The sequence below is a fragment of the Echeneis naucrates genome, chromosome 3 (assembly GCF_900963305.1).
Source record: "Echeneis naucrates chromosome 3, fEcheNa1.1, whole genome shotgun sequence".
In the NCBI taxonomy this organism is placed as follows: domain Eukaryota; kingdom Metazoa; phylum Chordata; class Actinopteri; order Carangiformes; family Echeneidae; genus Echeneis; species Echeneis naucrates.
The window spans coordinates 4,418,179-4,432,964 of record NC_042513.1 but is presented as its reverse complement, the minus strand read 5'-3'; the positions used below and the strand labels follow the sequence as shown (position 1 = coordinate 4,432,964).

General features: G+C 41.6%; 2 protein-coding genes across 8 annotated transcripts in view; one reads left to right on the top strand and one right to left on the bottom strand.

The window, feature by feature from the left end:
* Positions 1-3,901: 3,901 nt before the first annotated feature.
* On the bottom strand, positions 3,902-13,821 carry dkk3a (dickkopf WNT signaling pathway inhibitor 3a). Its single transcript, XM_029498470.1, has 9 exons — positions 13,727-13,821; positions 13,581-13,658; positions 6,218-6,425; positions 5,916-6,002; positions 5,766-5,828; positions 5,220-5,300; positions 4,413-4,557; positions 4,101-4,257; positions 3,902-3,989 (listed from the first exon to the last, which is right to left on the bottom strand). Exons 1-9 carry the CDS (start codon positions 13,819-13,821, stop codon positions 3,902-3,904), a joined length of 1,002 nt encoding a protein of 333 aa, XP_029354330.1.
* The window catches only part of mical2a (microtubule associated monooxygenase, calponin and LIM domain containing 2a), a 28,582-nt gene continuing 20,717 nt past the window's right edge, over positions 6,922-14,786 (top strand). For 3 of the 7 annotated variants that reach the window (XM_029497669.1, XM_029497668.1, XM_029497667.1), the window contains exon 1: positions 6,922-7,213. The gene's annotated coding sequence lies outside the window, so the exon portion shown is untranslated. The remainder of the gene's footprint in view (positions 7,214-14,786) is intronic. The other 4 variants (XM_029497670.1, XM_029497671.1, XM_029497666.1 and 1 more) reach the window with 3 other exon arrangements.

Here is a 14,786-nt window from a genome sequence, read left to right as displayed (position 1 = left end):
AGTAATTTGTTGTCATGGATTGTCCTTACTGCTGCTCTTTGTGCTTTATAGGAGCTTTGCCTCTGTTATATCACTTCCACTAGATTTAGTGAGACATGGGCTTCTGCTCTTTAAATACAAGTACACTGAAACAAAACCAAGTAGACTATATTAAGAATGTCCTTGTTTTGTTTTTGTTTGTTGTAAATTATTATTTTGCTCCAGACTTGATCACTCAATTAGATCTCATGAGGCATAAGGCACACATCTGTGGTCTGTATTAACGTTTAATTTAGAAAGTGGATTTTTTTGTCTGTTTTCTGCAACATGTGATCTGGGTGTATATATCTGGTGTCATCCCCGTGTATGTGTGTGCGGTGGTGTACTGAGGAGCGGGAACTCTCGGGGGTAGAGCTGCTGCTGCTGCTGCTGCTGCTGCTGCTGCTTGATAGACTGACACCAGAAGGTGTAGAAAGCCCACTGGACTTCTCAGTCTGTCTGGGCAACTGCTCCGAGGACTGAAACCCAGCGTTCCAGCCCGTCTGGGCTCCCATTGCTGTCACCAGCTATTCACTGTAGAAATGCCAATATCTGAAGAAATTCTTTTTTTGTGGTTTATTTCTTCAAGATTTAAATCCTGTGTGAAAATAGTTTAAGATGATTTTAGAAGAATTAAAATGCATTTTTCCATAACAAGTTTCAGTCACTGTCAAATTAGCTTAAACAGATTAACTATATTATAATTATGGCAAATACACTGCACGTTTTCAAGAACTCCTATTTTAGTGTTTATGAAACAATTTTTTGAATAGTTGTACGAACCAATGAACTGGCAGTAGACAAGACAGTAGTGCTGGATGTTAGGTACAGATGATGGAAGAACCAACAGTTTTGCTTCGTTGCTTCACTGCTCCTTCGCACTGGCTACTTACTGAACTCTACTGGAAGGATGAACAAAATCTTCTAAAAGTGTTTCATCATTTGGTGTGTTGTTGATGGCGGAGGGTGCTGTTTAACATGCCGTTCCAAACGCTCCTTCAGGTGTTTAACTGGGTTGAGATCTGGTGATTGAGGGCCAAACAAATTGAGCAGCACTATTTTTAATGTTAAAGTATTTGGTAACCCCTTATATCCACTGGATGGGGACAGTGTCGCCCTGTTTCTCGTACACAGTCTCACAGAAATGGAAAAACCTCAGAGCCCATACAAGCGATTTTGTGACTGAGAAGGTGGAGTGTTGAAAGAGTCATGCTCAGACAATTGGAGTGTGCAACATAGGCTGGAGGGACAATTCAATACTTAAACTGAAAACAATTCTTCCTACGATTGACTGAAAGGGACTTTGGCCTGATAAGTGATTGTTAAAGAATAGCAATATTTTTTTTTAATCATGAAGTTCTTAATTAAATAGTTCCAGTTTTGAAGTAGAATTTTTCATCTTTAAAGTATATCTTCAGAGATAAATGTAAGATTTAAATCTCTGACTACAAATGGAAAATCATTTCAATGAATTTAATATGTATTTACCATAGTACTATAAATTTGAAATATACTGGATTTCTCAATTCTCAAGATCTCATTCTTCCACATCTTTTGATAGATAACAGAACTATTATGAAAAGAATTTGAATTAGTTTACCTTGTATGCACTTTGTCATTATCTATAATTTAATCACTATTTAAATTTTGTTGACACTTCACCTTAGTGTTTGGGTTGATTGATCATCTGTCAGTACAGAGAGTTTGATGACCTCATGTCTGTACATCCCTGTCAAAGACTGATCAGCCAGGATAACACACCTCCTTGTGTAAGTGTGCAAGGCCACGCTTGCCCCACTGTCATGGGAGATATTTACATCTTCAGAGGTCATTTGAAACTAGAGAGTAATCCGCCCCATTTTATGATTCAGTGGCCACGGGGGATGCAGTTTTAAGTAGAATTGAAAAAAATATATACACAGAATATGAAGTACTACTTGATATTGTGTATTACTGAAAAAAGGTGATCCAAAATTAACTTCATTTCCCAAAAAGGAAAAAGAAGAACCTTTCTGTGTGTACAATACACTGTTATCCCTTAAGCAGGGGCAAATTTGGCACAGGTATGAAAAGCTACACTGTTTTTCACTTGTCATGTTGTCATTCATATTATTGAAATAGAATTGGCCCACAAGTGGCTGAAATGCAGCCAAATTGAACAACCAAGTGCCATTAATTGGTGAGGACACTTGTCCTGGCAGGGGCCTGAAAATGGGTTCTAAAAGTTTCTATAAACAAATGACTGCTGATGGTGAGTGATGGTCAGTTATATTTGACTAAACCTGTGAGCAATTGTCACATAATCTTGGAAAATTCGACACCTGTATACCATTGTTGAGCTCAGGCACTTAAATAAACCACAACATTCAGCCAATTTAATATTTTGTTAACTCTGTGACCACCATTTCAGTGAATTTAATAAAAATGTGGTCACACATTTATAATGTAACATTTAGCCCGCATAGTTCATTTTGTTTAAATTATCCATTTCTTTTACCAAATATCCACAGTTGTGTGCCTTCAGCATAACATTTCATTAGTGTCCACTCAGCATAACAAGGTATGCCATTTCAATGATAAATATTTAGGTTGCATTTGAACTAATGTAGCGTATTCAAGACAAGATTGGATGAACTTTATTAGTCTCCCAGAGAAGAATTTGTAGTTACAGCAGGAGGATATGGATAAGGGCATCGATAAAGTGTAGAGGAAAAAATCAAGAAAGAATCAACATTAAAAAAAAAAACAATATTTACATTGTAAGTATGTTTACCAGAAAAGTATTGTGCATCGTTCAAATGAAAGGGGGTTTTACAGTAATACCATCTTCTTCCTGTCACAGAATCTCACGCCCCCATCCCCCCCAATCGTGCTCCCTACGCAGTTCACCCCTGTTCCTCGTCTTAAACGCACTCCTCTTTTCAGCCCAGATCCAGCTGATGTGGCCTGAAATACAGACTGCCCTCAGCCTTAAACTCACAGAGAACATCCCACTTCAGCAAGCACATCCCTTCAGTCATTAGACTCATCAGACTATTGATTCAATTGACGTAGAGGACAGGGATTTAAGCTTCTGGAGATGAGGAGAGCCTGTGGGGGCAGTGAGTGGAGGATTGCTGTGTTAGCATGGACAGAGTGAAGAATTTGTAAATGCCCTTGCTAGAAACTAAGTGTACAGGTAATGGAGTGAGACTGCAAATTTGGTGATTCAAAGGTAACTTTATTTTAGCATCAGTCTGTTAGGATGAGCCGCAGTGCAGCTGATGGCAATGTAATGTAGGTTACAGATTTAAACAGAACCTCATGGCTGGGATTAGTATTACATGAGCGTTCTAGTTATAATAAAATGCAAAAAACCAAGTAACCAGCGTATCACCACAGGACTTTTTAAAATAACGTGTTTCCTCTATTTTGTCAGCATGTTTATATCTACATCCCCAGAAACCCTGATTCTCACTTACATTGAAATAAATATATATTTTGTCTATTTGGGGCAGCTGTGGTTTAGGAACCACAGCGAGCGATGCCTTAATGGAAAAAGCATGCCAAAGCTTCCTAAGACAAGATACTAAACCCTGTGTTGACTCTGATGGCTGGAGTGTGGGTATGCATGGTAGAGGCACTGTGTGAGTACCAGTGGTGGTAGAAAGTGCTCTATAGATGTGTGTGAAGGGTAAATGTGGCTGCCATTATAAAGCGCATTGAGAGGTCAATATGACTAGAAAAGGGCTATAGTAGTTCAGTCCATTCACCGTTTACAATTTTACATGCTGTATAGTGTCATCACTAGGCTGAAAGTGCTACACCTTTGTAGCAAAGCTCCAGGGCCTATGGAGACCCCAGGTGAGTTATTTCCAGAGCAATGGGAATGAAATCAAGCTGTCTAGATTATATAGTCAATCTCTGAGTATAATGTGTCTGTCAGGTCTTCTTCACTGGAGTCTTCTACTTTAAGGCACATGGACCCTCTCCTGCCAAAAAGGAAATGACAGCAGTGCAGGGGTGGAAGTTGGTGAGTGAAATGCATGTTTAGCTTCCATAGAATGTAACATATTTTGCTCTATGCAATGTACTTTACTCACCCCAGGTGCTGGCAGTGGAGATTTCCCGCACAGGGGCAATGTTTCCTGGGTTTCTCGTCCTGAGCGTTCCAGGACAACATGTCCATCAGGTGATTTGGGGCTCCAAAGCAGCGCTCACGCTCAATTGGCTTAGCTGTGCAGACTGGGAAGAGCAGGGCTGAACACAAATGGAATACACAGATTTACATGTTTGTAACCATGAATTCCTAATAATTGGACATTTCGTTGGGCACTATCCTTTATGCACAGGCTTTTGAGAGAATGAGTAAGGAGCATATAGTGTGTCCCGTGCTGTGCTGTGCTGTAGCCTACCTTTATGGAAAGCACAGCAGAGGTCTGTGTTGCAGTCAGTCTGGTACTGACAAGTGCTGCCAGCCTCTCCCTTTGTTGCGTTTTGTGTGCACTGACCCCACACACACAGCAGCTCACCACAGCACTCCTTGTCTTTAGTGCAGGACTGAGGAGAAAGGAAAGAGTTTCTATATTTCAGCAGGCGTCATCTACATAACATGCTTTTTAAGTTTAACAAGGCAGAAACTCAGCAGAGCAGCAATGACATGAATGAGTCTATGAATGTAAAAGTCTTGAATTGAACAGAAACATGAATGAAATCAGTGGGCCAGCTGGTCTGTGACAGCAGTGAGAGATGTTCCTGTTCCTACGTCCTTCATGAATTATTAACTAGGTGGGTACAGAGAACTGGTCTCTCCTATGAATCATCTCCCAGCCCCTGCTGATTCTGACGAGACACAGACTCTGTCCTCCGTGTATTTATTATCCCTGCAGCGTACCCTTTTGGCAGTCTGCCCATTTCTTATCCCTTTGTATGACCTTTTACTCTGCAGCTCCAAGATCAATTCATCCGATGAAAACATCACAGAAATATTCTTTTCTTTTCACATCCAGTGAGTGAAAAAAAGAGAAGAAGGAAGAAGAGCTCTCATTCAACCTTGACACGTGCTGCTCTTTCATGTGAAGCTCGCAGGACAGTGTCCACCAACAACAAACTCGTGTTACACTTGTGGACACACTGCAATGCAGTTGCAGTGAAGCCCAAGACTGCCAGTGAATCAAATGAGTGTGAAGGCGCCCACATGAAGGTAACTTGGGATCACCTACCATGTCGATCACTTTACAAGGCAGACACTTGGAGTCGTGGCAGTACCTTCCCTTCCCACAGTCGACATCAGTGACGCATAGCTAAACAGAAGAGAGAGGAAGGCTCACATCGGGGTATCTCAGCCTTTTCCAGCTCCATTGTTTTGGTCCCATAAATATCAGGGCACTAACAAACACACCCAGCTGTCAGATCAACGTGTGAAATTAGTAACGCTGTGCTGATTCATTTTCAAGAACTGTTGATGGTCTACTTGTATATAGAAAGTTTGCAGACCAGTCAAACCAATCTGAATGTATCAGCATCTTCTCAGTCTAATTGGACAGGCAGAAAACCTGCAACATGTTTACGATGGAAGAGGGACCTCCTTCAGTTTTATCTTTATCCTCTTTAACTGACCCAGACTGTTGTTCCAGAGTTATCCTGAAATCAATAATTCCCCTCTCCTGTATTTTAACTATCTAATGATTCATTTCCATATATAGGTTTGAAAGGTCTTCAAGAGTTCTTTTTTAAGGTGTTATATTTCATTCCATGTATGAACTTACGTGATCAATACTGTTTCCGAGGTCACTGTATTGGTCGTCTGTGGTGCTGATGTTGTTGGTCTCCTGTGTGAGTTGGGGGACATTTGTTAAATTTCATTCCCAAAAGGACACAAAGACTACCTGATTTGAGTTTCCTCCTTAGAAACCTACCTGGTCCTCTTTGGTGTGAACTGGTTCATTACCAGTTTCAGTGTGTTGACCTGGATTAAGGTCGTGACTGATGCTGTTGTCGTTCAACTAAAAGGATCGGAGACACAATCAACAAATAAAAGAGGGCGCATTAGAAGGCAACTTCTGGTTCATTCCGCTCTCTGCCACTAAGACTTCAGCACACCAGAGCTTTGAAAATATTCCGACAATACCAAGTTATTCTGAGGGCTGTTTTCAGCAGGGAGCGGGGAAAATGCTGGCTCATGTATAGAGACAGGCTGAGAGGTAAAGCAGCTGCTTACTCGGTGAAACGTATCGCCGGGCTTCTGCTGCGGATCCTCCGGCAGCTGCTGCACCTCCAGGAACATGCGGTCCAGTTTAGTTTGATCCTGAGCCGAGTTATCCTGCAGGATGTGACCGATGCCCGAGTCCACAATCTCGGGAAGGATGCCATCGCAGACCGCAGAGAGAGCCGAAAGGAGCAGGACGACCCGCATCATGCTGCTGCTGCTGTCAGATCAGGGTGTGGTGCGGTGCGGTGCGGTGCGGTGCGGTGCGGTGCGGGGAGGTGGTGCTGAACACCGCCCCCCATCACTGAGCCCCCCCCAACACACACACACACACACGTGCATTTACCCACTCAAATGGGATTCACACTTCATTCAGTACAACTGAAGCAGTCAGTTTCAATGACTGGCGGTGTCTATGAACTATGAACTAGGATCAGTGGTCTCAGTTTGGTGGGCACAGCACAACTCAGACTGTGTGTAGTTTCTAACTCTGGTCACAAGATGGCATCACTTCCTTTTGATAATAAATAGCCCATCCTCCGTCCTGCCCTCACTGTTTGACCGTAGCTCCTGCTCACACTGGAAAATGTAAAAATAGTTGTCTGAAGGAGGAATATCACCTGGCCACCTGATCAACCTCTGCTCTGAATGAGAAACCGTCCTTTATCTGAACTCAGATTTTTTATTTATTCTTTTAAATCTTAGTGTTATCTTGAGGGTTATTCTCACACCTTTGACCAGCTGGGTGCGCTTTTCACTCCACCCAGATTCAGCCGGGCTGTTTGGTGTATGCGCTTCAAACTCAGGTGATCAGAGGAGGTGTGATCTGTTCGTGGTGACTGTTGGACTGAGAGTCAGCCAGTCAGTCTGGGATGTGTCTGACCGAGCAGCACCGCCCTCACACTCTGAAGCAGCTGCTCAGCCTGCCCGGGGACCGACACACTTCACACGGCTCAGCCCAGGAGAACACCGGGAGGGAGAGAGTTTGGACTGGGGCTGGAATAGGAGGTGAGTTTACTTTTACTTCAACTTTGGTGTGTGTTTTTCCCAATCAAGCAGCATGAATGAGGCTGAGACACCTGAAAGAAGTCCTGTGTTGGTCCAGTCCAGTTTTGATGTTTCCATTAAAAAACTAACAAACAAACAACAGAGAGGAAAATGATAAAATAATGATGTAAATCACATTTTGGTCCTCATGATGAAGTCACATGGACAGTTACTGAACTTTAGTGGGTGAGATCATTTTAATTAGATTTGTGGCTCAGAGAAAACGGAGGACTTGGACTTTACCTTCTAAATCTGTTTAGAACTATAGAAATGTAGATTGAACATTGTTGAGTTCAATCAGACGGCCTGATCTCTTTGTCTACTCCCTGATAACTCCCACACAGAAAAAAAGTTATGCAACCTGAATTTTTGTTGTGTATGTATGTCATGGCACAGATTACTTCTGAACAGGAGCCTGTGTAGGTGCTTTTCAAACATGTCCTGAGGAATGAGAGGGAGCAGGCTAAAGAGCAGGAACAGTGAACGGCTATGTAACTATCATCCCTCACCCAAGGAGGGTTAGTTTGAAATCCCTCCACCAGCAGCCTTTCACCAGTAGCCCACTTGGCGTTTTAATTCTTTTCAGCCTCTCAGGCTGACTCCACCTGCTCAGTAGTCTTTTCTGACTGAAGTGACATAAATTGAATAATAGTAGAAGGTGTGGTGCTGACAGACTTTACTGCGTGACTGCTGATGAAACTCAGTGAGTTGCAGAAACTGCCTGTTTTGTTTTGTTTTTTTTTGCTGTGGTTACATGTTAATGCATCTACTGCTACTGATCAAATACACGGCTGAACCTTAAATAAATACTGCATTCTTCATGAAGCACACACGCACACACACACACAAATACTGACGCACCGACACACAATTTGGTCTGGTGAGGAACAAGGAATTATTTTATAACCAATAAGTACGCCATAACAACTTTTGTCTGTCCTTTTTTCTGTGTTTCAACACACCGCGTGAGCACTCAGTCTGGGGTGATTCATATGTCTTGCACGATGATGCAGAAGCATTCAGCAACATTTTTAAGGAGGGTAAAAAGAGTCACATAAACAGTGGTAGTCATTGGTGAGAAATCATTTCCTGTGTATTTTACGACCGTTGAAAACAGGCAACAGCCATTCAGCCGCTAAGATTCAAACTTTATCACAAACAAGCTCATGAACATGCTATCATCTTAACAGGGCTCATATATATGATATCTGGCCACTTGTTCGTACAGTAACGGACTTTTTGTGATTTCTAGTCATAGGGATTAACATACACATTCAACTGCTATCACATAAGTCTCCTCTTACTGGTTTCCTCCCACTCAGTTTGCCTCTTTTGAGTTATTCTTTGGCTGTGATTTAAATTATATGGAAAGACATAGCATGGTGGCAAGGTGATAAAGTGGTTAGCACTGTTGCCTCACAACAAGAAGGTTGTGGGTGTGAACCCCTTTTGCTTTCTGTGTGGGTTCCTCCCAGATACTCCAGTTTGCTCCAAAGCGATGTAGGTCACTTGGTGACTCAAATATTGTTTATAGTCTTGTGAGTGAATGTTTATTGCTGCTTTATTGTATTTCGCCTGTGTGAAAGAATCCCGACTCTAGGATTGGCTCTAGCCCCCCAACCAAAAGTAGTCCATGGATCGATGGAAAAACATTGGACACAATGTATCATGTTATCAAATACGCTCTTTTGTTTCTTCTAAATATCTGATATTTATAGGTTTAACCCCAATTCATGTTCTTCTCCTGCTAATGTAATATATTAACAGTGAGTGGAAGTTTGTGCTCGTTATTGCCAAGAAGGTGTTGTCAACTTTCTCCTTCCTCTTTGCAGTATGTTTCTTTCCTTGTTCCACAGCATAAAAAGGAACACATGTGCCCATGGCTCAGCTAGACAAAAGAAATAGGAACTCTCACAGGCAGGTAATTTTCCTCGCTAGTCTGTAGTTAAGCAAAAAGTTTATCACCGCATCAAAACACAAATGAAAGATATTGTATAATGTATTACATCTAAACCAACAGCACAGTTAAAGCTGGAGGAGGGAGATTGAGAAACTTTAGCTGATGAACCCCTGCATTGCACTAACGGGTTGCCTCAGGCAGAGACAGGGACACCATGAAGTGGGTTTTAAACGTATCATGGTCAAGCTTTAAAATTACAGAGGAGGAATTTTATAGAGGCAGGCCTGCTCAGGGCTTTGGCCTGGACAGGAAACCAGACACACTCCACAGGAAGAGTTTGGACTGGCGGCACATGAGGCAGCTCACACACGGTGTTGCAGCTTTTTGAAATGATAAATAGCGCATCACGCTGACTCATTTTGACTTCTTAACACTGGCATTGGATAGAGCAGTCATTTTTTATATTTGTAAGGCATCTTAGGTCTGTAGTCTGCTGCTTTCAGCAACAGAAACAGCTTGACAAAGGTGAGACTGATATTGAGTTGAACTCATCTGAGACTGTCTTGTTCACAAGTTCACTTGTTTACAGTTTCGAACCATGTTGATATCTTTTCATGTCATGTGCTGTTTCTGTCTGCAACATGACCCTTTTCTATTCTGAGCCTGGCTTTGCTGATTGATGGCTCACAGAATCTGCTGTTCTTGCTACTCAGTACTATCGAAACCTTCACTATGTTATGGAAGAGCTAAATATGCCCTTTGACCTTTGACCCTTAGTGTCAGTCTGTTGTAACTTTAGTTAGTTAGTCATGTAAACCAGCGTTCTTACAGATTTAGTAAATTGATTTAGTATACCTGTAGGAAAGAGTAGTCAGGGCCAGAATAAGTGTTCAAGTCAGTCCGTTGTGAGGCCTGGCAGGTGTCAGACTGTAGTTAATATGTTGTGGATCAGACAGCAGCTCAGGAGCTTGGAAAGCCTCCCTCTGTTTGTGTAAATAAAGATTTTTTTCCCTTGAAGTTGACTAACACTTTCTGTACTCTGCCAGAGTTTCTACCTTTTTCCTGACAGATTTTGTATTTTGGCACTGCTGCCTGAGCACGCAGCCAGACTTCAGAGGGTTGAGATAATGCTGCAGAGCTTTGGGGCCTGGTCAAGGGCAGAGCTGGCAGGGCTGAAGTCCACAGGAGTGCACTGTTTTCTGAGGCACACTGCCTCCTTATCAGGCCCACAGATGGTTCCTTCCTGGTTTTCCTGAGTCCAGTCTGTAATTACTGTTTCTGGTTGACTACGCTCCAGTATATGCGTTTCCCAGCACTCCCAATGTTTTCCCTCTGTTGTCAGCTTCCTATTTCACTCTGATAGCCTGAAGATATGTTCTCCAAACAAAAAAAAAAAGAAAAAGAAGATGAAGACATTACATCACTGGCGTGACTCTGAGTTGAGCTTTTACAGTTGTATCACTGTCAGACTGAATTTTTTAATGGGACTGTCTGTTGCAAGCAGCCTCTGGTAAACATATTTATTTTGGGTGATTAAATTTGCCTGTGTATTATTTTTGGATGATAATTGCCATTAAAGTTCAAACTGTTGATTAACTAATTTGTCAATTGGCTAAGAATTTGCTTCCAACTATCTTTGCTTGTCATTTAATAATTTTAAGGAGAAATTCTTTAGTTCCAGCTTCTCCATTGTGAGATTTTGCTGTTTTTCTTCATCTTATGTTATAATAAGATAATTATCTTCAGCGTGTTGGTTGGGCAAAGTACAACATTTTTGCTTTAGAGAATTTGAATTGTGTTAGATTTAAAAATGTATGGCTTGAGTTCAAGAAATGGGAAGCAATTTGGCTGATAATTAAAGCAATTGTTAGTTGGACCTCCGTTGCGTTGGGTAACCTTTTTAAAGACACCTTCGCCTATCTTAACTCCCGTCACTCTAAAGATCTACTCAGAAACCCTCAGGACTCTCTTAATCCTGAGTGAGGTGACAGGAAAAGCACAGGACTCCACCAGTCCCTACCAGCACCACCTGCTTCCCTTCCCCTGGCCATCCTTCTGTAACTTGTCTGTCCTTTGTTCCCCCTCGTATTCACCGAGGTGCAGCACTTCCCTCCCTGCCACGCAAAAGTCATTTCACTCAATAAAGACCAACAAACTAGCCTCCAGGGAGGGCCGGTGATGGTCAACACACATGCACCGAAATAATAAAATATTTAGCTGCAAAACTGAAAGTGCATCAATCTCATAAAAAGTTGGCACATATATAGTTCAAGTGGCTTTCATGCACAGTGTATTTGTATTTTTATATATTTGTGGATAATCTGTCTTCAGCAGCCACAATTGATACAGACTAGGAAATCATATCGTCCCTATCACACCTGACATTTACTTCATTGTTTCAGGTTGTAGACTAGAACGAGTTATTTTGACATAAAAAGGGAGCGTGAAACAATATGTGTGTGTCTAAAAGCACGTCTGTGGATGTTTTGATTTTTTTTATTTCTGTCAGGTGTTGCAGGTACATTGTTCACATTCTTAACATTCCCACTTTATTATACTGCAAAGTGATGGCTTGTTTTGTGTCTGATACAAGGCGGAGATTTTTTTCCTCCAAACTTCCCCATATGGCTCTGTACAGCATAAAAAGTTGAGCACTATGTCAAAGTAAAGTAACAGTAACTACCAGTAGTTACAATCGTTTGAATAAAAACCTATACCACAGTACAAATTCTCTACTGAGCAATTTATTCTCCAATCTGGCCTCATTTGACTCAAACATGTCATATTTATTAAGCAGACAGGATACATAAAGGTCCCATCTGCTCCTTTGTGGCAGGTATGTTTTTAAAATTTTAGTTTTTAGGCTCTTGAGTATATATACTTCTGCTTTTAAAGTAGATCTAAGTCTAGGTTTGCTCCTCATCCCCAGGAAGAACAGGGTGTTAAGTGTTTGTCTCTCTGCCTCTTTTCCAGTTGGATTTCTTCTAAATGGAATGTGGCCAGTTCAACTTTTGGTAATGGATTTCCTTCTGACATTCAATGAATACACTGACTCACAGAAAATACAAGTTTTTCATGTGTGGTTCATTAAACTGAGACGGTAAACATAAACAAAAACCAACAGCTTGGCCTGCGTTACACTGAAAAAGACACAGAAATCTCACTTTCTACAATATGGGCCCTTAAAAACACGCACAGTAAACTCTGTGATCCTCTGAAGTGTAACGTGGTTTGGTTGTGATGTGTAGCGTGCCTGGGACTGTGAGAGCTCATGGGTATTTCTTCTGTTTTGTCCGTCATTAGTTGTATTTTTACAGGAGGTCTGCGGGTTCGATCTGTCTGCCCACAAGTGACTTTCCATTCTGTCAGACTAAAATGGTGAAGTCTTGGACTGTGTCTGACACAATGAAGTTTGAGTGTAGAGCGCTGACCTGGCTGAGGAGACTGTAAATGGTACCTTTTCATTAGTCCTCACAGGCATCTGCATACAACAGATGGTTCCAATAATTGCACCTTTTTTTAAGCACTTTTCTGAGATTGAAATAGGAAAGCATGAGTGCAGTCAACATGTCTTTATTTGAACTTTCCACCATTGCCATGAAAGATTCTTGAACACTTACCAAAGTTTGCAATAAAATTATATCAACATAAACTTATTTTTAGGCACGCCTGTGAAAATATAACAAATTCTCTGCTGATAACAAAATGGAGTTGTGTTTCTTTTGGCAGGACATTTATATCGCTTTATCTCATAGACCCAAATTTTTAGCTCAACTGTTGAAAGAAATGACTCCACAGAGGCATTACATTAACCCCAAACACTCCTCATACCCCATGGAAGAATACACAGCAATTTTCCCATCACAATGTCCTGCCATGCATGATAGATGAAAGCACCTGCATCATATATCACAGCTGTCTCAGTCACTGCCTTTCACTCACTGAAAATCAGGGAGTAAATTCCCCAGAAACTATGAAGGTGGTCCTGTTGCTGGGTGGCTGGTGGAGCCACCGAGAGGCTTAGTGCAAAGTTGGACTCGTGCTGATGGAGCAGTTCGGAGCTGCATTAGCCACGTGGCAAAGGAATGTCAGCTCACATAGTCTCAGGAGGAATGTTTACTGTGAAAGGCCTCAGTGGCCCATAGTATCTCCCCACAGGACGAGGTCTTTTTGAAACGGCTAAGCTGTATGAATCAGGCCGAGGGTTACCTGGGTGTGAAGTAGCTGCTGTTCTTTTTCTCTGCCTGAATCTTTCTCTGAAATGTGAAAGAAAAGCAGCTCCAAAACAGGATGCAAACACAACCAAACAGGATCTTGTGTAAATGCTATATGCTAATTTTAGCCTGCAGTCAAACACTGTTGCTGTAGGAACAGTATTCAAAATATCACCGCATTCAAATCGCAAACGTGTTGTGATCTGACACTGACTGGCCGTTGAAATGGTCAGCTCCTGTGCATTTGTCCAGGCTGAAACACAGCATGAACAATTTCATGGCATCGTCACACCTGTGGAGTGTGACAGTAACAGTGGATTAAAGTGGGGCACTGTTTAAATCCTGCACAGCTAGCCTGACCTCTCCTCCAACCCTGCCCATCCTGCTCTATAGGACATTAGAATATCAAAGACAGACTTCTCCCAAATCCCACGGAAGCTGTGGTCTCCGCCCATGTGAGGACACACATGCTTAATGCAGAAAATTTCCACATTTTGCTTTGATGTTGAGCTCTGGCATATATTTCTTGGCATCGTTTTCAAAATGCTTGATGGTTGATTGGAAGAAAAAGAATGCTGCATTTAATTCCGCCAGTTTATCTCTGCTTCAACACGAGCCTGTATCTTGGTAGCGGTGTCTCCCTCACACAGACACACATGGAAGCTTGCTCAGTGTACATACCGAAGCAGAAGATGGACTGTGAAGCAAGCATACCCAATCACACCCTGTCAGCCAGTGTCAGTCTGGTGTGTTTTAACAGACCTCCCTTTTTAATGCTGAAAAAGCTGTCTGGCTTTTCTGCTGGAGTGAACATTCTCTGAGATGTAAACCTTTGCCACTCATCCATGTTCAGTGCTGTGCCCCAAAAATAAAAGTAGGTTAACAGAAGCAAACATTGGTTTAGGGAAACTACCGCTGGCCGGTGTTAAAGATGCTCTTTAAATACAACTTCAACATTTAGTTTGGACAGTTAAATACATTATATTTATTGATGAGGACTCAACCGTACCATGTATATACATGTATTTAATTATTCATGCCATTTATAACATAAAACAATATATCATGTATATTGCTGATTCCCTGGAGCATAATGTATGGAGAAAAAGCCTAAGACTCAAATAACATTCGGTTTTAGTAAGACTGAGTTATATTTGTCTTGTCTAACAGTTCAGTGTAATTTAGTTTATATATGCATGGTTCTCTTCTCGTGGTGAAGTCGTCACTAAGCCTTGAAACTGTTGAACATTTTGATGGAACCATTAAATTGTGTTTAGAGCCAAAAACAGCTTCTTTTTACAGGCTGACATTGTTGTGCCTACGCACAAATACATGAAGTAAATGTGCTTAACAACAACTGAGTGGAACGTTTGATCTTTACAGCCTTGTCTGTACATGAATTGTTATCTCAACACTGTGG